The sequence below is a fragment of the Chiloscyllium punctatum genome, chromosome 32, assembly GCF_047496795.1.
Source record: "Chiloscyllium punctatum isolate Juve2018m chromosome 32, sChiPun1.3, whole genome shotgun sequence".
Taxonomy (NCBI): Eukaryota; Metazoa; Chordata; class Chondrichthyes; order Orectolobiformes; family Hemiscylliidae; genus Chiloscyllium; species Chiloscyllium punctatum.
This window is the reverse complement of record NC_092770.1, coordinates 59,237,457-59,258,143: the sequence shown is the minus strand read 5'-3', so window position 1 is coordinate 59,258,143 and position 20,687 is coordinate 59,237,457. Positions and strand designations below refer to the sequence as shown.

At 41.5% G+C, this 20,687-nt stretch overlaps 1 protein-coding gene across 1 annotated transcript in view; it reads left to right on the top strand.

Moving 5' to 3' along the window:
- The window catches only part of creb3l2 (cAMP responsive element binding protein 3-like 2), a 90,935-nt gene that overhangs the window by 24,041 nt on the left and 46,207 nt on the right, over positions 1 to 20,687 (top strand). Inside the window, exons 2-3 of the mRNA XM_072552478.1 lie at positions 1,283 to 1,490; positions 6,627 to 6,835. Of these exons, the coding sequence (XP_072408579.1) occupies positions 1,283 to 1,490; positions 6,627 to 6,835 (417 nt within the window). The remainder of the gene's footprint in view (positions 1 to 1,282; positions 1,491 to 6,626; positions 6,836 to 20,687) is intronic.

Below are 20,687 nucleotides of genomic sequence, written 5' to 3'. Positions count from 1 at the left end.
CCCACGCAGCAACACCTCTGTGGGCGGCACGGTGGCACAGTAGTTAGCACTGCTGCCTCACAGCGCCAGAGACCCGGGTTTATTTCCCACCTCAGGCGACTCTCTGTGTGGAGTTTGCACATTCTCCCCGTGTCTGTGTGGGTTTCCTCTGGGTGCTCCAGTTTCCTCCCACAGTCCAAAAATGTGCAGGTCGGGTGAATTGGCCAAGTTAAATTGCCCGTAGTGCTAGGTGAAAGGGGTAAATGTAGGGGAATGGGTCTGGGTGGGTTGCGCTTCGGCGGGTCAGTGTGGAATTGTTGGGCCGAAGGGCCTGTTTCCACACTGTAAGTAATCTAATCTAATCTAATCTCTGCTGGAGGAATTTGTAGAGCATGAAGAACCATGCTATTGTATTATTGTATTTTAGCTAGTTCAGGTTTAACAAACAAATACAAGCTGCCTGCTGCTTCTGTTTCATTGCTACCTATTGGATCCATTGAAAGAGTATCAAACTTAATCAGTATCTTTAAACCGTATCAAACAAACACAGAATAGTGGAGAAACTGAGGTCTGGCAGTATCTGTGGAGAGAGAGAAACAAAGTTAATGCTTTGAGTCCAGTATGATTTCTTTTGCTCCCAGACTTTCTCTGTTTGTTTCAGATTTCCAGCCTTAGGCTTCATGTGTTACTTATTCCTTGTTTTCCTTGTGAAGATGTTTCTTTTCTTTTGTATGAGGGGGTGAAGTGAATTGTGTAGCATATTTATAATTCCAAATCGTTAAGGATTTCTTCATTCCAATCACATTGAGTGCTTCTGAGTTTCACTGACTGCTGCAGAGCAGCCCAACAGCTCTGGTAATGCTACTGGCAGATTCAATGTTCACCAAGATCGTCAATCACTTTGTTTCATGCAAACCCGTATTGCCAAAGCCATGCAGCCATTCCTTCCATTTTTAACTCATGGCTTCACCAGTGTGTCAATGAAACAACTGACATTTTTCTCAGCAAGAATTCACGCACTCACCCTTGTCCCATAGCTTCTTTATAATGTTTGTCCAGGAATGCTGAAACAGTGGTATGTTGCCATTGAATGCAATTATCTATCACAAGAAAGCAGTGCACTTGAATGCATTTCCCAATACAACCACTAATGTTAGAAAGAACAATTGTCCCTAATCTGTTTTCTACAAATTTCCATGACTTTTCACTAATTTTCCAGGGCTATTTCATTCTTGAAAATGTTACCAATGCCTAGTTCTAGCCTGAGTTATCTGCATAATTATTCTTCTCTTGCATGTTTCAGCACTTCACTGAAATGTTGGATGAGCTTTCCAAGGATATGCTGCATCACCTTTTCAATGATCCTTTCCTTTCGGACAAAAGTGAGCTGATGGATGCAGAACTGTCGCCTGCTCCACACATTCAAGCTGAGCACAGCTACTCCCTGGCAGGCGACTCCCGGCCGCAATCCCCACTCACACAGATCTCAACTGAAGAGGATTTCAGTGAAGGTATTAATGTGACATCTTGGTTTCCGAGTTCGGTTTCAACTTAAAAGTCTAAATCCTTTTTTTAAAAAAAAAACAGCTTTTGTCATGCCTCACAACCCTTATTGAATTCTTTTGAGGAAGTAATGGTGAAGGTAGAGCAGTGGATGTGGTGTACATGGATTTTAGCAAGACATTTGATAAGGTTCCCCATGGTAGGCTCCTTCAGAAAGTAAAGAGGCATGGGATACAGGGAAATCTGTCTATCTGAATTTAGAATTGGCTGACCCATAGATGACCAGAGTGGTGGTAGATGGAAAGTATTCAGCCTGGACCCTGACCAGTGGTGTTCTGCAAGGACTTCATGGAGGTTCTGGGATCTCTGCTCTTGGTGATTTTTAAAATGACTTGGGATGAGAAGTGGAAGGGTGTAAGTTTGCCAATGACATGAAAGTTGGTGGAGTCGTGAATAGTGTGGAGGGCCGTTGTAGGTTACAATGGGACATTGATAGGATGCAGAACTGGGCTGATAAATGGCAGATGGAGTTAAACCTGGAAAAGTCTGAAGTCATTCACTTTGGAAGGTCGAATTTGAATGCAGAATGCAGGGTTAAAGTCAGGACTTATGGCAGGGTGGAGAAACAGGGATTGTGGGGTCTATGTCCATAGATCCCTTAAAGTTGCCACCCATATTAATAGGATTATTAAGAAGGCGTATGGTGTGTTGACTTTCATTAGGAGGAGAATTGAGTTTAAGAACAGTGAGGTTATGTTGCAGCTCTATAGACCCTGGTTAGACCACATTTGGAATATTGTGTTCAGTTCAGGTCACCTCAGTGTAGGAAGGATGTGGACGCTTTAGAGGGGGTGCAGAGGAGATTTACCAAGATGCTGCCAGGACTGGAGGGCATGTCTTATGAAGAAAGATGGAGGGAGCAAGGGTTTTCTCATTGGAGCGAAGAAGGGTGAGAGGTGACTTGGTAGAGATGGACAAGATATTGAGAGGCAGAGATAGAGTGGATAGCCAGAGACTTTTTCCCAGGGCGGAAATGTCTATCATGAGGGGTCATAATTTTAAGGTGATTGGAGAAAGGTTTAGGGGAAGTGTCAGAGGTAGATTCTTTACTCCGAGTGGTGGAAAGCACTGCCAGTAGTGGTAGTCGAGTCAGATACATTAGCAATATTTAAGTGACTTTTGGGTAGGCACATTGGAAATTAGTACAATGAAGGGTATGGAGGTTAGTTTGATCTTGAGTAGGATAGAAGGCCAGCACAACATTGAGCCAAAGGGCCTGTACTGTATTGTACTGTTCCATGTTCCATGTTCTATGTTTTAATTTGTGCTCGAAGTTGCTTTGTTTACAAATTGGAACTATTTTGAATAATCTAATTCTGCAGTATAGAACATTGTGTGGGAGCTGTACTGGTACAATTGGGATTTATTCAAAATAAGCCTGGAGTCTCCAATAGTAGAGTCCTGCATCTGCATGAGAGTGCTTAGTTGGTATTTTGATGTTACCCTAGATTCTGTTTTGGAGAAAGTCAAATACATTTACTTGTCGAAAGCTAAATGTCCGTCCAGGAGGCCTGCAGAATGAGCTACAACAGGTACGACCTTGGGGCTTGCCAAGTTTTCTGAGCCCAGTTGGCCTCCGGGTAAGGGTGATGTTTTGACCTCCAGGGTCTGGTTTAACAAGTAAAAAAATTGAGCAGTTCCTTTTTCTGATACTGCCCAGTGACCCGTGCTTCCAAGGACAGAGCTGAGCTTTAATGGTCCATTTGCTTGAATAACCAGATAACTTGATGTCTAGGCTTAAACTTGGAGATGGTGTTATTCCATTTTGGCCTTCTACAGAGAATAGATGGGGAAGAATTTGTCAGCAGTCTGATATTTTACAGTTGTAGATCTTTTCCAGTCTGGGAGAGAAAAATCACAAGACAGATCTTGTTTCATCGTTCACCAGCACAACCAAATAAGGAAACTGATTCAATTTTCTTTTTTATTCCCATCCTCCTCTACAGCGAGAGGTAAAGCAATATATCTAGTGTGCTTGAGGTTGAGGTCTTATCCGACTTTAACAAGTTGTTGGCTGGTGTGTATTACCAACTGTTTTATTGAATGTAGTACTTACACTTTATCACAACCAGGAATGAATATTTCTGTTCCGTGGCTTAGCAGAAGAATGTTGAGCTGCATAACATCTGATTGGAACAGTTACGTGTTATGAGTCAATGAGTATTCCTGGAATTCTGGGATAATCGCTTACCTGTGGCGAGCTCCCAATGGACTGCTGTTGGGAACTTCCAAACCGAGCATGGAGTTTTGGAGCATTGACATAGTCATTTAAAAGGCTCCACTCTAAAATAAACAGAAGGACAGGAATTAAATATCTACAGTATGGGGACAATGTGATGGTTGGCAGCCATTATGCGGAAGGTGTTTGGGTGAAAGATTATCCTGGATTCCATTTCAGAGAAGATCCTTAATTGCCCTAGAGAAAGTGGTAGTGGAGCTCCCGCCTTGAGCCATTGTAGGCTATTTGGTGCAGGTACATCCACCGAGTTGTTAGGAAGGGGTTTCCAGGATTTTGTCCCACCAACATTGAAGTAATGGTGGTATATCTCCAGGTCAGGATGATGAGTGCCTTTGGTGAGTAGTGTTCCCATGAATCTGCTGCCTTTGTCCTTCTAGATGGTTTTGGTCAAGGGCTTGATCGTGCTCCCAAGAAGCCTTAATTAACTTCAGCCATGTATCTTGTACATGGTGTATCCAGGTGCTAGTGAGTATCAGTGGTGGAGGAATGAATGTTTGTGGATGTGGTGGCAGTCAAGCAGGATGCTTTATCCTGGATGGCAACAAGCCTAGCATGTTGTTGAGATTGCACTTATCCAAGCAAATGGAGACTATTCACACTCTTGACCAGCGTCCCCTCTAAGCTGCTACAATATTCTACACACAATAATCAGTGTGTCAACATTAGCTTCCAATTCTGGAAATCGCAGCTGTACACTGACCTCAGGATTGTGCAGAAGGAAAAACAGGAATGCTGCTCTTGTGCTTTATAGATGGTGGACAGGTTTTCAGGTGTCAGGAGGAGGTTATGGAGACAGAAGGATGTGTAGGGGCTGGAGCAGCTTACAGAAATAGGGAGGTGTGTCAAGTCTGGAGGAACGAACACCGCTAGTGAGGTGTGTAGCGATAGAGGAGGTTGGAGATAGGGAAGGTTGTAGGGGCTGGAGACAGTTGCAGAGATTGGGAGGAGTGTAGTGGCTGGAGGAGGTGACAGATAGATAGGGAGGAGTGTAGAGGCTGAGGGAGGTTACAGAGATAGGGAGGTGTATAGTGGCTGGAGAAGTTTACACAGTTGGGAGGTTTCTAGGGGCTGCAGGAGGTTACAAAAAAAGGAAGGGTGTACAGTTGTGGGGTGAGATAACAGTGATAGGATATCAAGTGGGGACTGGAACAGGTTACAAAAATAAGGATGATTCCATGATTCCCAACCTCTGGCCTGCTTTTGTAACCACTGTATTTATATGGCTAGTCCAGTTCAGTTTCTGGTCAATGGCAATCCCCAGGTTGTTGATAGTATCAGATTGAATGTCAAGGGGTGATGGTTAGATTGTCTGTCTGCAGCTGAAAATGGTCATAGTCTGTCATTTGTGTGGTGCAAATGTTAGTTGTTGTTTATCTGCCTAATTTTGGATTTTGTCCAGTTCTTATTGCAAATGGATACAGACAACTTCTGTATCTGAAGTGGTATGAGTAATGGTGAATGTTGTGCAATCATCAACTAATGTTCCCAGTTTTGACCTTACAATGGAGGTCATTGAAACCACTGAAAATTGTTGACCCTAGGATACTATCCTGAGAAACTCTTGGAGCCGAGGTGACTGACCGCCAACAATCACAAACCTGTTTTGTGTCAGATTTCACTTCAACCAATGGAGAATTTTCTCTTTGATTCCCATGGATCCCAGTTTAGTTAGGGCTCTTTGATCCACATCTCTCAGATGCTGCCTTGATGTCGAAGGCAGTCACTGACTCTTTACTTCTGGAGTTCAGCCCTTTTCTCATCCTTGAACTTCGGCTATAGTTAGGTCAGGAACTGTGTGGGCCTGGCAGAACCCAAATGAAGGCCAGTGAGCTGTGTCTTTTTTTTTGAGTAAATTTGCTTGACAGCTTCCATCAATTTGCTGATGATCGAAAGTACACTAGAGTGGTATTTGTGGCTGGAATGGATTTGTCCTGCTTCTTGTGTACAGAACATACCCAGGAAATTTTTCACATTGTTGGCTTGATCCCAATGTTGTATCCGAACTGGAACAGTTCGGCTCGGGATGCAGCTAGTTCTGGAGCATAAGTCTTCATTGTTGTTACTGGAATATTGTCAGGGGCCATTTACAATATTCAGTGGCTTCAGCTATTTCTTGATTTATCATTTGGCTGAAGGCAGGCATCTATGATGCTGGAACCCTCAGGAGGAGACTGATGTAAGTCATCCAATCAGTATCACCACTGGCTGAAGATAGCTGCAAGTTCTCCAGCGTTGTCTTTTGAACAGATGGGCTGGGCTCTCCCGTTATTGATGTTGGCAATATTTGTTCCAGTGAGTTTAAATGCCAACTATCATTCACAATTTGCTGTGGCATGACTGCAGAGCCTGCAGATCCAATTGGCTGGTTCTAACATTGTTTAGCTCTACATAATCATATGCTGCTTCTGCTGTTTTGCATACACACAGTCCTCTATTGTCAGATTAACTCCACATATTTAGGTAAACCTGGTGCTGTTTCTAGAATGCATTCATCATTGAAACAAGGGCTTGAAGGTAATTGTAGAGTGAGGAACATACTGGACAGTGAAATTACAGATTGTAGTTGAATAAGTTCTCCTGAGGGTTCAGTGCCTCTTGGATGTATACTCTTGTGCTGATAGATCTGTTCCAGATGTAGACAGTAAATCTGAAGAATTTGCGTTATGACTTGATGAACAAAAGTAAATAGCATAGAAGGTTTTACACACTGTCTGAATGATTACATGGAAATCGTTCCCAATGCTATAAACAAAGTCCTTTCAAATATGAAACTGATTTATATTTTTTAACAGATGTCAAACTTTGTAAAATCTGTGAAATTTTTTTTCATATTTTTTCTCTGCAGATATGGAGTGTGAATCCTGGTCAGTGGGCTCTGATCTAAAGCCAATCACATTGAAACATGAAGCTCTCCTTTGTGATAGTAACTGTCTTGCTCCTTCTGTTACCTTAACAACCGCAACCACTTCTGTGGGCGATGTCGTACTTGAGACGTACAAGATGGACACAGCCTCTGTGACTGAATCAGGTCTTGATGCAATCCCAGATGGTGAGGTGAGAGCTACCCTTTGTGTCTCAGTTTGTATTTCTGGGGTTGTCTCTGAATCTTAGGCTACCCTGAGTTTGCTGATTTATAAGTGGACAATTGATTTGTGCTGGAATGCTAATGCTATTTAAGCGAAATGATTCCTACTGGTAATGGTAGAATTTTGCTTAGGTGTGATGCCTTCCCTTTTTACTCCTTATTATCCTTGCTAACTGTCCTGAGCCATGGTAAATGGCTTATAAGCTTTGGTAACACAGGTATTAGATTTCATAGTTCCCAGTGAAGAGTTTGGGTTGTGGGATGGTGTCAGGTAACCTTTATTGCAACTTTACTTTTTAGTACAGCTTCATTTCTCAGAGCAGTAAGGCACACAAAAAGCTTCCGAATGTCTTAACTTATACAGTTTAAACTTAGAGCACGCACATCTCCCCTTTGATTATGATTGGTCAGCAGCAGTAAGTTATCCCTTTGAAATTCGCTGTCTGGTACAGCATTTTATACAGTTCAAGCTTGCCTCAGCAATTTCAATGTATTTCTAATTAAGCTAATTATATCACTGAATGACAAAGAGATGGACAGGCTTGTGGTCCACCACTTGTCCTTCATGATGATTAGATTAGATTACTTACAGTGTGGAAACAGGCCCTTCGGCCCAACAAGTCCACACCACCCTGCCGAAGCGCAACCCACCCAGACCCATGCCCCTACATTTACCCCTTACCTAACACTACGGGCAATTTAGCATGGTCAACTTACCTGACCTGCACATCTTTGGACTGTGGGAAGAAACCAGAGCACCCGGAGGAAACCCACGCCAACACGGGGAGAATGTGCAAACTCCACACAGTCAGTCGCCTGAAGCGAGAATTGAACCCAGGTCTCTGGCGCTGTGAGGCAGCAGTGCTAACCATTGTGCCACCGTGCCGCCCATGATGTTTCCCAAATTCTCTTATCTCCCTTCTTGAGGCTTTTCACAATGGATACTTTATTCAAGTAACATTGGCCAGCTACACCATGTTCACTGCCAATTAATTGGATAATCACCTATTACTTCAGAACCTTTTTAAATTCTTCATCAGAGGAAATACAAAATAATATTGATTTTAAATGTGTTTCAACAAAGTTATGTGGTTACACTTAATGTTCTTAATGTATTCATTCAATCCACATTTCAATGTCTGCTAATTTGTGTACCTACGATTTATTTCTCCCTGTAATGATACGGGGGGGCTGCTTTTACTGTCTGAAATTGGTTTGAACCTTTTCCTCTAATGCTTTTAATGACTTTTCTTGTATATAAATGATTCTAAAAACTTCTTCAAACCTATATCTACGATTATCTGAAGAGTCTTAATTAAAACCGCCTCTTAATATTGTAACATAATGATTAAATAATTGAAGAGCACTAATATGTGTGAAATGTTCTTATCTATGTCTTATGCATAAGCAACTGCAGCTGCACATTCTATCTCAGTCCAGCAACCTTGGGTCAACAGAGCTATTCTACTTATGTAGACTACATTAAGCAAATATTTTCCCAAGCCCTGTAACTACAGTCAGCCATGTTCTGCTGCATTAGCAAAAGGCAGCTGTCAGCCATTTCGTGTTGCTCAGTCATGGGCATCCCTAACAACAGTTCTGTCTCCCATATGTCAGCATCCCAACACAAATTAATCTTCGGGAATATAAGGAGAATGGCCTACTCCAGCTCTTTTGTTTTTGCGTAGTTCTTTCATGGGATGTGGGCATTCCTGGCTAGGCCAACCTTTATTGCTCTTTTGTAATTGTTTAGAGTAAATAACATTGCTATGGGTCTAAAGTCACACATAGGCCAGATCAGTTAAGGCAGGGAGATATCTTTTCCTAAAGGTCACTCATGAACCAGATGGGTTTTATGAAAATAGATAGTAGTTACATGGTTTGCCTCTTTATTCCAGATTTTTATTGAATTAAGATCCCACTACCTGCCGTGATGGAATTCAAACCCATGTATCCATTACATTAGCCTGGAGTTCTGATTTAGTAGTCCAGACTAGTCTTATGATCATATGTTTTAAATTAATACTACATTAGAATGATCACTCTTGAAGAATAACCAGCTAAATCCCATTGAGGAGTAAAGAATGTATAAGGTCCACTAATGTCATTGCACTGGAATAATGCAAATCAACTGCAAATTGCTTTGATATTTCAAAGCTTCTATACAACATTAAAATGAATTATCAAGCTCTCTGTGTTTATGCCCTGACCATTACAGCTGCTGTGCATCAATCCGAAAGTAGGCATGTTTGCTGCATTCTTAACATAAAAAAGGATATGCACACAAACTAAGTACACTTGAAAACTACAAACCTATCCTGCTTTTCCCCCACAGTATATCTCAAATCTCGTCTATTGCCAGAAATGCATCCAATGTTTCCTGAACTGGCAGGGACTGTCTTCTTCCAACTCCTCTCTGCTAACTTACTGCACAGCTCTTCAGTGCTTTAATCAAATATGTTCTGCCTGAGCTTTCCTAATTTGAAACTACTGTTTTAGTGCTATTTGAACCCATTGCTATATCTGATTTGCCTGGATCAAGCTTGTCAGTTCCCTTCAATATTTTGGGAACATTAGTTATATGATCTTGATGCCTGCTCCATGGAAATTATCTTTTCTAAAAATAAGAATCCTCTTAAATTCTTGATTCTGAACATCGGAAATTTTGTGGAAAATTTAGTTGCTAGAAACCTGAAATATACGGGAAGAACTACTGGAAATACTCAGGTCAGGAAACATCAGAGGTAAGAGAAACAGTTAACGTTTTGTCAGAATGCTCCTCAATCTGCAATTCCTATTTTACTAATGCATCAGGTTGAATTTTTTTTAATCAGAAATGTGTGATTAGAGGAATGAATGATTGATTGATTAAGGAAAATGATCCTGTCTCAGCCCTGAAAAGATGAATAAGGACATTGAGGTTCTACTTAAGAACAAAAAAGAATCCTATACAGAGGAACATTGATTATCCGCAGGACACGGGCAGGCAGTATTTCATTTGGTTAATCGAGTTCCAGATAATCAAATGCCAGATAACCTAGTTTAGCCGAGCATTGGGACCTTGTGATCTTGCCGGATAATCCAATATTCGGATAATCGAATGCCTGATAATCGAGGTTCCTCTGTATTAGATATAAATAACTGGGTTCATATGAATCTGTTGAACAGTGTAAGGGATGCAGGGGTATTCTTAAGATGGAGATCAGGAAAGCAAAGAGAGGATAGTTTGATAAGAAACAGTCAGCATGGGGCAGGTTATACCTCACAAGCCTTATTGAAATCTTTGAGGATGTGACAAAACACGGTGTTGAAGGTAGAGTAGTGGATGTGGTGTACATGGATTTTAGTAAGGCATTTCAGAAGGTTCCCCATGGTAGGTTCATTCAGAAAGTAAGGATGCATGGGATACAGGGAAATATGGCTTTCTAGATACAGAATTGGCTGGCCCAAAGTAGACCCATCTTGGCTCTATGTCCATAGATCCCTCAAAGTTGCCACCCAGGTTGATAGGGTTGTTGAGAAGGCATATGGTGTGTTGGCTTTCATTAGCAGGGGGATTGAGTTTAAGAGCCACGAGGTTATGCTGCAGCTCTGTCGAGCCCTGGTTCGACTATACTTGGAATATCGTGTTCCCTTCTGGTCACCTCATTATCGGAAGGATGTGAAAGCTGTAGAGAGAGTGCAGAGAAGATTTTCCAGGATGTGCCTGGACTGGAGAGCATGTCTTATGAAGTAAGGTGGAGGGAGCTAGGGCTTTTCTCATTGGAGTGAATGAGGATGAAAGGTGACTTAATAGAGGTGTACAAGATGATATGAGGCATAGATAGAGTGGATAATTAGAGACATCTTCCCAGGGCGGAAACGGCTTTCACAAGGGAGCGTAGTATTAAGGTGACTGGAGGAAGATTTAGGGGAGATGTCAGAGGTAGGTTCTTTACACAGGGAGTGGTGGATGCGTGGAATGCACTGCCAGTAGTGGTGGTAGTGTCAGATATATTAGTGATGTTTAAGTGACGTTTGGGCAGGCACATTGATGATAATATAATATAGGGTATTTAGGTTAGTTTGATCTTAGAGTAGAATAAAAGGTCAGCAAACACCGATGGCCAAATGGTCTGTACTGTGCTGTATTTTTTTAAATCTATTTTTATTGAAAAATAGATTTTTTAATATTGATTTAGATTAGATTACTTACAGTATGGAAACAGGCCCTTCGGCCCAACAAGTCCATACCGACCCTCTGAAGAGCAACCCACCCAGACCCATTCCCCTACATTTACACCTTCAGCTAACATTATGGGCAATTTAGCATGGCCAATTCACCTAACCTGCACATCTTTGAACTGTGGGAGGAAACCCACGCAGACACTGGGAGAATGTGCAAACTCCACACAGGAATTCCTGAGGCAGGAATTGAACTCGGGTCTCTGGCACTGTGAGGCAGCAGTGCTAACCACTGTGCCACCATGTACAACAAATACAAAGCAGTACAAAGAAAGAATACCAAAAAAGTAAAAAAAAAACACCCTCATGTACAAATGTATAAATATGTATTTAAAAGAAATGAAAAAAAACCTAACTACTTAAATAATAACCAACAAACTTATTATTATTATTAATAATATTATTATTAATAATAATTTTGTTGGTTATTATTTAAGTAGTTAAGTTTTTTTCATTTCTTTTAAATACATTTGTACATGAGAGCGTTTTTGGTTTTTTTTTACTTTTTAATAATAATAATACAACTCAGCAAAACAAAACATGAACCTTTTGAATATTGAGAGCATTAATTTTCAAGTATTCATGCATTCACAGTTCCCCCTCTCTGGATATTGGACTCATAACCATAACAATTGTGTTTTATATAAAAGTCCTTATTAGTGTGGCGGACAAATCTGTGTTCAGGCATTTCAAAAAGGGCCACCATGTTTTATAGAAATACTCAGTTTTGTGGTGTACCACACTTGTAAGAAAATTCAAGGGGATATGCTCTATAATAATCTTTTCGCCAACCCAACAGGCCTGGGAGATTTCAGACACCCAACCTAACAAGATATTCTTGGATAGAAAGTGAGGATGTTGAAAAGTTTTTTTTCTTGTGCGCATCTACAGGGAACACACTGGGCAGGCCAAGAAGGAGAGAGATCAGGTCCTTCTCCACCCTTACACCCTAAATCCCCTCCATTGCACCCGCCACAGCATTCTAGTATGATTGAAGCCTGCCACAGGACCAGAGACAATGGTAAGAGTGCCCATACTAACTTTACACTTGGGGCATGTTGAAGATACCTCTGGTTTAAATTTTAACAAACGATCCAGAGCCAAGTGGACCCTGTGGAGAATCTTCAAATGTAAAGCATGGGTTCTATTGCAAGTTGATATCTTTCTTGCATTTTCCCAAATATCTTCCTATGCCTCTGAGGAGGCCTCACTGCCTAGCTCGCTCTCTCCCAAACCGTGCAAAGCCAATCAAACTCATCTGAGGGGGCACTCCCCAATTGATGATATAAAGTTCTGACAGAAAGCGTACTTTCAGCACTGAGCACCCTCCTCTCTGTCAGATTTGTAGGAATCAGTCAAAAGTGTAGTTTTTTTAAAAATAAAATCCCTAACTTGAAAAGAACAAAAGAGGTCCCTGTTAGATAGCCCATATTTCTGTGCTAACTGATCAAAGGACATCATTGTATCTTCCTCAAATAAATCACCCCTGCAACACACACCTCTAGCTGCCCAATGTTTGAATCCCTAATCATCATCCCTGGTTGAAAACCCGGCATACCCACCACAGGTATAAGAAAAGATGTTTTGCCAATATTGCCTTCCCCCTGCCAAATTGCCCTCCATGCTTTAACAGGATTGATAACTATTGGGTTATGGCAATATTCCTTAACTGTCCTCATTTTGTCCAAAAACAGCAAGCTCGTAAGGGGGCACTTTGCCTGAGAGGTTTCGATATCTAGGTAAAAACAAGGACTGCAGATGCTGGAAACCAGAGTCTAGATTAGAGTGGTGCTGGAAAAGCACAGCAGTTCAGGCAGCATCCGAGGAGCAGGAAAATGTTGCTGGTAATGGGGAGTTTGAGTTATAAGGAGAGGCTGGATAGACTGGGACTTTTTTCACTGGAGTGTAGGAGGTTAAGAGATGACCTTAGAGAGGTTTGTAAAATCATGAAGGGTTTAGATAATGTGAATAGGGTGGGGGATATCAAAACTAGGGGACATATTTTAAGGCGAGAGAAAAAATATCTAGAAAATACATATGGGGCAATTGTTTTGTTTTAATAGTGATTAGTGTGTGGAATGAACTTCCAGAGGAAGTGGTGGATGTGGGTATAGTTACAACATTTAAAAGCCATTTGGATAAGTTCGTGAATAAGAGCTGTTTGGAGGGATATGGACCAGGAGCAGGTACGTGGGACTAGTTTAGTTTGGGATTATGATTGGCATGGACCGGTTGGATTGAAGGATCTGTTTCCATGCTGCATGATGATACCCTTAGTAAAATAGGTGACCAGAATTTAGGGAAGGTTAGAATGTTGAAAAGAGAAGTATTTAGCATGATTAAAATAAATGGATAAAAGCAAATTACTGCGGATGCTGGAATCTGAAACCAAAGAGAAAATGCTGGAAAATCTCAGCAGGTCTTGCAGCATCTGTAAGGAGAGAAAAGAGCTGACATTTCGAGTCTAACTGACTCTTTGTCAAAGCTGGTCAGCTGAGCTTTGACAAAGGGTCAGTTAGACTCAAAACATCAGCTCTTTTCTCTCCTTACAGATGCTGCCAGATTTGCTGAGATTTTCCAGCATTTTCTCTTTTTTTTGGTTTAAAACAAATGGATATGTTTGAAGGCAGCTTTCCCAAAGACATGTAAGATAAAGATACCTTATTTAAGGCACAGGAGCTTGTGACCATAATGATGTTAATAGATCAAGAAAACTAAATAAAAAAAAGCATCAAGAACAAGGCAATCATTATTGGTTAAGGTCTTTTCCATTATTTGAATATGAAGGATGCTTCTAATCTGAGGCTTCATGGGAGTGTGTGTGGAGGGGGGATGTATTAATATTTAATCAAGTTTGATGATTAATTCAAACAGTGAAACAAATTTAACCTGTAATGAATATGCAAGGCTTTAGAAGGTGGGACTTTGAATAATAATTCAGCGCATGACATCTTAGATTGACCCATATTAAGGTTGAAAGCAACACATCATCCAGCACATTAGCTCCATTACCTATTCAGTCCATCACGTTTTGCCAGTGTGTGAAGTCTGTTCCATATAGCTAAGTCTTGTTTATCTCGTTTTGTTCTTGGTACTCAGGATGTACTGCTAGGAAACTATAGGCAATGAGGGTATGTGGTTTGAAAGAAGTGTTGAATTGTCAGCCGTTGAAAGTATGGGTCAGGGTATTGTTCTCAGAGAACAAAGTTATTTTCAACATGCAGGTATTTGAAGACAAAGCTGAGTTGAGGGCTTAAATGAAGTCCGATTTATTGAAGACTGTAACATTCCTGTTCAATTCTAGAAGCCCAACTCTAGATTCACTAAAAATGCTGCAGTTTAATTAGCTATTCAGCCAACAAGGAACAATAACAACTTGAGTTCATATGTCTGCCAAAATGCCTGACCATTGTTTAAATTAGAGGGGTGAAGTAATTAAGTGTTTTGGCTTTCCACATTGGGAAGTTTCCACTGCAGATAAAAACACGTGTGGAAATGAAAGACAGAGGCTCTGCCAGATCTTATGAAGTAATTATTTCTTTCACATTTGTCAATTGATGGGCTTCAGTTGATGTTCTAAGAATATATGGAGTTTTAAATACCACATCTAATGAAACATGAATGAAAGTAAAACCATAAGAGCAGCTTTATAGATGCTGATGGTTTATATTGCTGAGGTTTCATCCTATGTTGGGTAGTTGCAATGCTTTTGAAGTGCAAATCCATCACTTAGTGCAAGAGACAGCTTTTAAGACTTCTATGTGTTTTACCCAGTTAAAAGTAAAGAGCCTCTTGTTGATTATAAGCCTAAAAAAAAGTACAAAAGTATATGTCCTGGTTAAAGGTGAATGTCAGCTCATACTGCTAGGGTACTTCTAAGCTCTCAGAACGCTACCATTTCTAATTTATGTTCGTGTCTTTGGTTCGGAAGACGTCTGCCCCAGAACTAATCACATGCCTAGCCAAGCTATTCTTGTACGGTTACAACATTAGCATCTACATAACAAATGGAAAATTGTTCGGGTTATGTCCTTTGCACAAAAGTAGAACAAATCCAAACTGGCCAATTAATTCCCCCTTGGTCCACTCTTATCCATAAATGTTGCTTATCACTTTAGTGCCAGCCAATGCCCATCTCCAACAAGGAAGAATCTGACCATCACCAATGTTCAAATTACATTACCATCAATGTATCTCCATAAATCAGGAGTGTGATGGAATACTCATAATAGGGTCAAGTTGACAAATTGAGGACTTTAGGAAGACAGGACTGTATTCATTAATTTCTTATACACGATGGAGAAGAAAATTAAGTGTTACAGAACACTTTCAAACTTTGTACAGATTACAGCATGCAGATTGCGATTGCAATTCCCATACCGTCATATTATTTTTGTTTCCTACAGTCTTTCATAGGCATTGTCTGTTCTTCACCCAAGGCCTCTGATAGTGTGGCCTTTTACACAAGTAGCCTTGACTGTCTGAATGTCTTGTTTGTTCTTCATTTCTCTGTACAACTGTGGTTCCCATATGCTTTGCATATTACTGTCTAGACAGCTAACGCTTAATCCTTACCTCCTTTAACTCCCCACTTGCCTGGATGAATGCAGCTCCATCAGCACTGAAGAGGCTTGACATCAGCCAGGAGAAAGCAGCCCTCTTCAGAATGGATAAATTGTGATAGGCTGAATGGGCTTTCTAACCTGTAAGGTTTCATGTTCTAAGGAGTAGATTCCTTTTGTCATTTTAATTTCAGTCTCTGACCACTAGGTGGTGATGCATCATATTTTCCCTCCAAGTTCACTTTAAAATGCAGCTGAAATATGTAACATTAACACAACATTACCATCTTCCTGCTTGAACACTCTTGGATCATGAGAATTGAAGCATTAAAGTAACATTAAAAAATTAAAACAAAATACACTGCAACAATGCATTAAGGCTCCTTCCAAATCTGTGACTTCTCCCAACTCGATAGAAAAGGGCAGCGCACACATGGGAACATAACCACCTACAAATTCCCCTCCAAGTCTCAACCGTCTTGACTTGGAAATATATCGCTCTTCCTTTACTATCGCTGGGTCAAAGTCATGGGACTTCTCCTGACAGGACTGTAGGCATTCCTGCAGCCCAAGGACTATGATGGCTTAAAAGGTATCCTCTCTAGAGTAATTAGGGATGCACAATAAATTATGGCCCAATCAGGAATGCCCCACGTGCCAGGAGCAATGTTTTGTTTATAAATTGTATACATTTGCCAAACTCTGGCACTGGAATTAAAAATAGAAGCTTACAAATTACAGATGAAACTAAGTACTTTATGTAAGTAAGCCAAAGAATAGCAGATAATTTGAAGTGCCTGCATTAAAAGTTAAGAATGAAGAAAAGGAGGAAAATGTTATATGGAATAAGGGTGCTGTCACTGATCCTCTTTTGCCCATACTTTGTCTTGAGCCTGACATTATTAAAGGTAAAGAATACACTACTTTCAAGAAGTGCTTATCTTGCTTAACAAGGTGGTTTATTGCATGGTACTGATATGTATGACTACATTACTAGTGTAACATGGTTACCAGGACACTCAGAATTTGTGTAGAATATGTCACAGGGGCAGGATGATGGCTCCGTGGTTAGCACTGCTGTCTCTCAGTGCTAGGGACCCAGGTTCGATTCCACTGTCGGCTGACGTCGATGTGAAATTTCCACATTCTCCCTGTGTCTACATGAGTTTCCTCTAGGTGCTCTAGTTTCCTCCCATGGTCCAAACGATGTGCAGGTTAGATGGATTTGCCTTGCTAAATTGCCTATTGTGTACTGGGATGTGCAGGCTAGGTGGATTAACCATGGGAAATGCAAGGTTACAGGGATAGTTTGTGGAGGAGGGGTGGGGCTTTTTGGAAGATGCTCTTCGGAATTGTGGTTCTGTTCGCCGAGCTGGGAATTTGTGTTGCAGACGTTTTGTCCCCTGTCTAGGTGACATCCTCAGTGCTAGGGAGCCTCCTGTGAAGCGCTTCTGTGATCTTTCCTCCGGCATTTGTAGTGGTTTGAATCTGCCGCTTCCGGTTATCAGTTCCAGCTGTCCACTGCAGTGGCCGGTATATTGGGTCCAGGTCGATGTGTTTGTTGATTGAATCTGTGGATGAGTGCCATGCCTCTAGGAATTCCCTGGCCGTTCTCTGTTTGGCTTGTCCTATAATAGTAGTGTTGTCCCAGTCGAATTCATGTTGCTTGTCATCTGCGTGTGTGGCTACTAAGGATAGCTGGTCGTGTCGTTTCGTGACTAGTTGGTAATTCAATCAATAAGCACATCGACCTGGACCCAATACACCGACCACTGCAGCGGACAGCTGGAACTGACAACCGGAAGCAGCAGAGACAAACCATTATAAATGCCAGAGAAAAGATCACAGGAGCGCTTCACAGGAGGCTCCCAAGCACTGAGGTTGTCACCTAGAGAGGGGACGAAACGTCTGCAACACAAATTCCCAGCTCGGCGAACAGAACCACAACAACGAGCACCCGAGCTACAAATCTTCTCACAAATTTTGAATGCTCTTCGGAAGATTAACTCCTTCAGAACCATTACCTTATGTGAAACATGCAAGGCTGTGCAGAGAAAGATGAAATTTAGTGCCAGGGATCTGAATTATGGACAAAACTAGGACTAGACTTTTCTCTCTGAGCAGAATGCATCTCATAGTAGCCTCAGAGTGCAGTACAGATTGTGGGAGGCAGAGAATGTTATGAAATGTTACCGTAGACCATTCCATAACATTATGTAGTCAATAGAATAAAGACGGACCGATTCAAAAAATAAGTTAGCTTGGGACTGACATGAAGAACTTCCTGCAGACAATGATCAGCAAATGGACATCCAGACAGATGCCAAAAGAGTTTTATGTTGTTACTGGGAACTCTTCAGAATGGATAAATTGTGCTAAGCTAAATGGACTTTCTAACTGAAATAATTCCACAGCAGCCGGTATCCTGTTACTAAGTCACCCTTTATTTACATGTGGATAGTCCTTGACACTGACCCAGCTCCCAATCGGGAGGCTCATCTTCTGTGAGGTCCAGCTAGCTGACCTCATTACAGTCACTACACTAATCTGTCAGGATTTTGTGGTCAAGGGAGTAGACTGCTTTTGCCATTTAATTTCAGTTGCTGACCACTAGGTGGTGATGCATCATATTTTCCCTACATGTTAATTTGAAATGCTTTCTAAAAATATGTTTGTTTCTGTAAATTTCTAATATTTAAAAGGAGAATATCAACAATTTTTTGAAAATTTGAAATTATTGCACAATCATAGATGTATCTAACACATTTTTAGTACCTTTGTTTAACTTTTAATTGAAGGTTTTGGTCTGAACTAGAGGCTTTTTTTTTGTCCAGGGCTATGACAGTTTGGGCATATGGTCACTCTCCCAAGGTGCCTCAATACGATTTAAGTTCCAATACGATTTAAGTTCACCAGGTTTATTTTCAGGCTAACAAATTATTTTTGATTTTCAAAACACTTTGAAGCAAAACAAAATGATTTTTTTTTCTAAATATTTACTTAGAGTCATAGAGATGTACAGCATGGAAACAGACCCATCGGTCCAACCCGTCCATGCCGACCAGATATCCCAACCCAGTCTAGTCCCACCTGCCAGCACCCTGCCCATATCCCTCCAAACCCTTCCTATTCATATACCCATCCAAATGCCTCTTAAATGTTACAATTGTACCAGCCTCCACCACATTCTCTGGCAGCTCATTCCATACACGTACCACTCTCTGTGTGAAAAAGTTGCCCCTTAGGTCTCTTTTATATCTTTCCCCTCTCACCCTAAACCAATGCCCTCTAGTTCTGGACTCCCCGACCCCAGGGAAAAGACTTTGCCTATTTATCCTATCTATGCCTCTCATAATTTTGTAAACCTCTATAAGGTCACCCCTTAGCCTCCAACGCTCCAGGGAGAACAGCCCCAGCCTGATCAGCCTATCCCTGTAGCTCAGATCCTCCAACCCTGGTAACATCCTTGTAAATCTTTTCTGAACCCTTTCAAGTTTCACAACATCTTTCCAAAAGGAAAGAGACCAGAATTGCACGCAATATTCCAACAGTGGCCTAAGCAATGTCCTGCACAGCCGCAACATGACCTCCCAACTCCTGTACTCAATACTCTGACCAATAAAGGAAAGCATACCAAATGCCGCCTTCACTATCCTATCTACCTGCGACTCCACTTTCAAGGAGCTATGAACCTGCACTCCAAGGTCTCTTTGCTCAGCAACACTCCCTCGGATCTGACCATTAAGTGTATAAGTCCTGCTAAGATTTGCTTTCCCAAAATGCAGCACCTCGCATTTATCTGAAATAAACTCCATCTTCCACTTCTCAGCCCATTGGTCCAAATCCTGTTGTAATCTGAGGTAACCCTCTTTGCTGTCTACTACACCTCCAATTTTGGTGTCATCTGCAAACTTACTAACTGTACCTCTTATGCTCGCATCCAAATCATTTATGTAAATGACAAAGTAGAGGGCCCAGCACCGATCCTTGTGGCACTCCACTGATCACAGGCCTCCAGTCTGAAAAACAACCTTCCACCACCACCCTCTGTCTTCTACCTTTTAGCCAGTTCTGTATCCAAATGGCTAGTTCTCTCTGTATTCCATGAGATCTAACCTTGCTAATCAGTCTCCCATGGGGAACCTTGTCGAACGCCTTACTGATGTCCATATAGATCACATCTACCCCTCTGTCCTCATCAATCCTCTTTGTTAGTTCTTCAAAAAACTCAATCAAGTTTGTGAGACATGATTTCCCATGCACAAAGCAATGTTGACTATCCTTGCCTTTCCAAATACATGTACATCCTTTCCCTCAGGCTTCCCTCCAACAACTTGCCCACCACCGAGGTCAGGCTCACCAGTCTATAGTTCCCTGGCTTGTCCTTACCACCCTTCTTAAATAGTGGCACCACATTTGCCAACCTCCAGTCTTCCAGCACCTCACCTGTGACTATCGATGATACAAATATCTCAGCAAGCGGCCCAGCAATCACTCCTCTAGCTTCCCACAGAGTTCTCGGGTACACCTGATCAGGTCCTGGGGATTTATCCACCTTCAACCATTTCAAGGCATCCAGCACTTCCTCCTCTGTAATCTGGACATTTTGCAAGATGTCACCATCTATTTCCCTACAGTCTATATCTTCTATATCCTTTTCCACCGTAAATACTGATGCAAAATACTCATTTAGTATCTCCCCCATGAGCATCACTTTCTGGGACAGTATTTATTGTCCGTCCCTAGTTGCCCTTCAGAAGTTGGTGGTGAGCTGCTTTGTTGAACTCCAAGTGCTATTGATTGACAATGGTGCCCTGTAGGAAAAGATTCCAGGCTTTTGAGCCAGTGACGTTGTCAGGATGATGAGTGGCTTGGAAGGGAACTTGAAGTAGTGGTGTTCCCATGAATTCTTCTGGCTGGAGTGGTCACAGGTTTGGAAGGTGCTCTCTGAGGATGTTTGAATTTTGGTGATGTTTCAGATTTTTCAGCTGGCAGTGCATAAAATTGATTTACAGAATATTTACATTGTTTAATT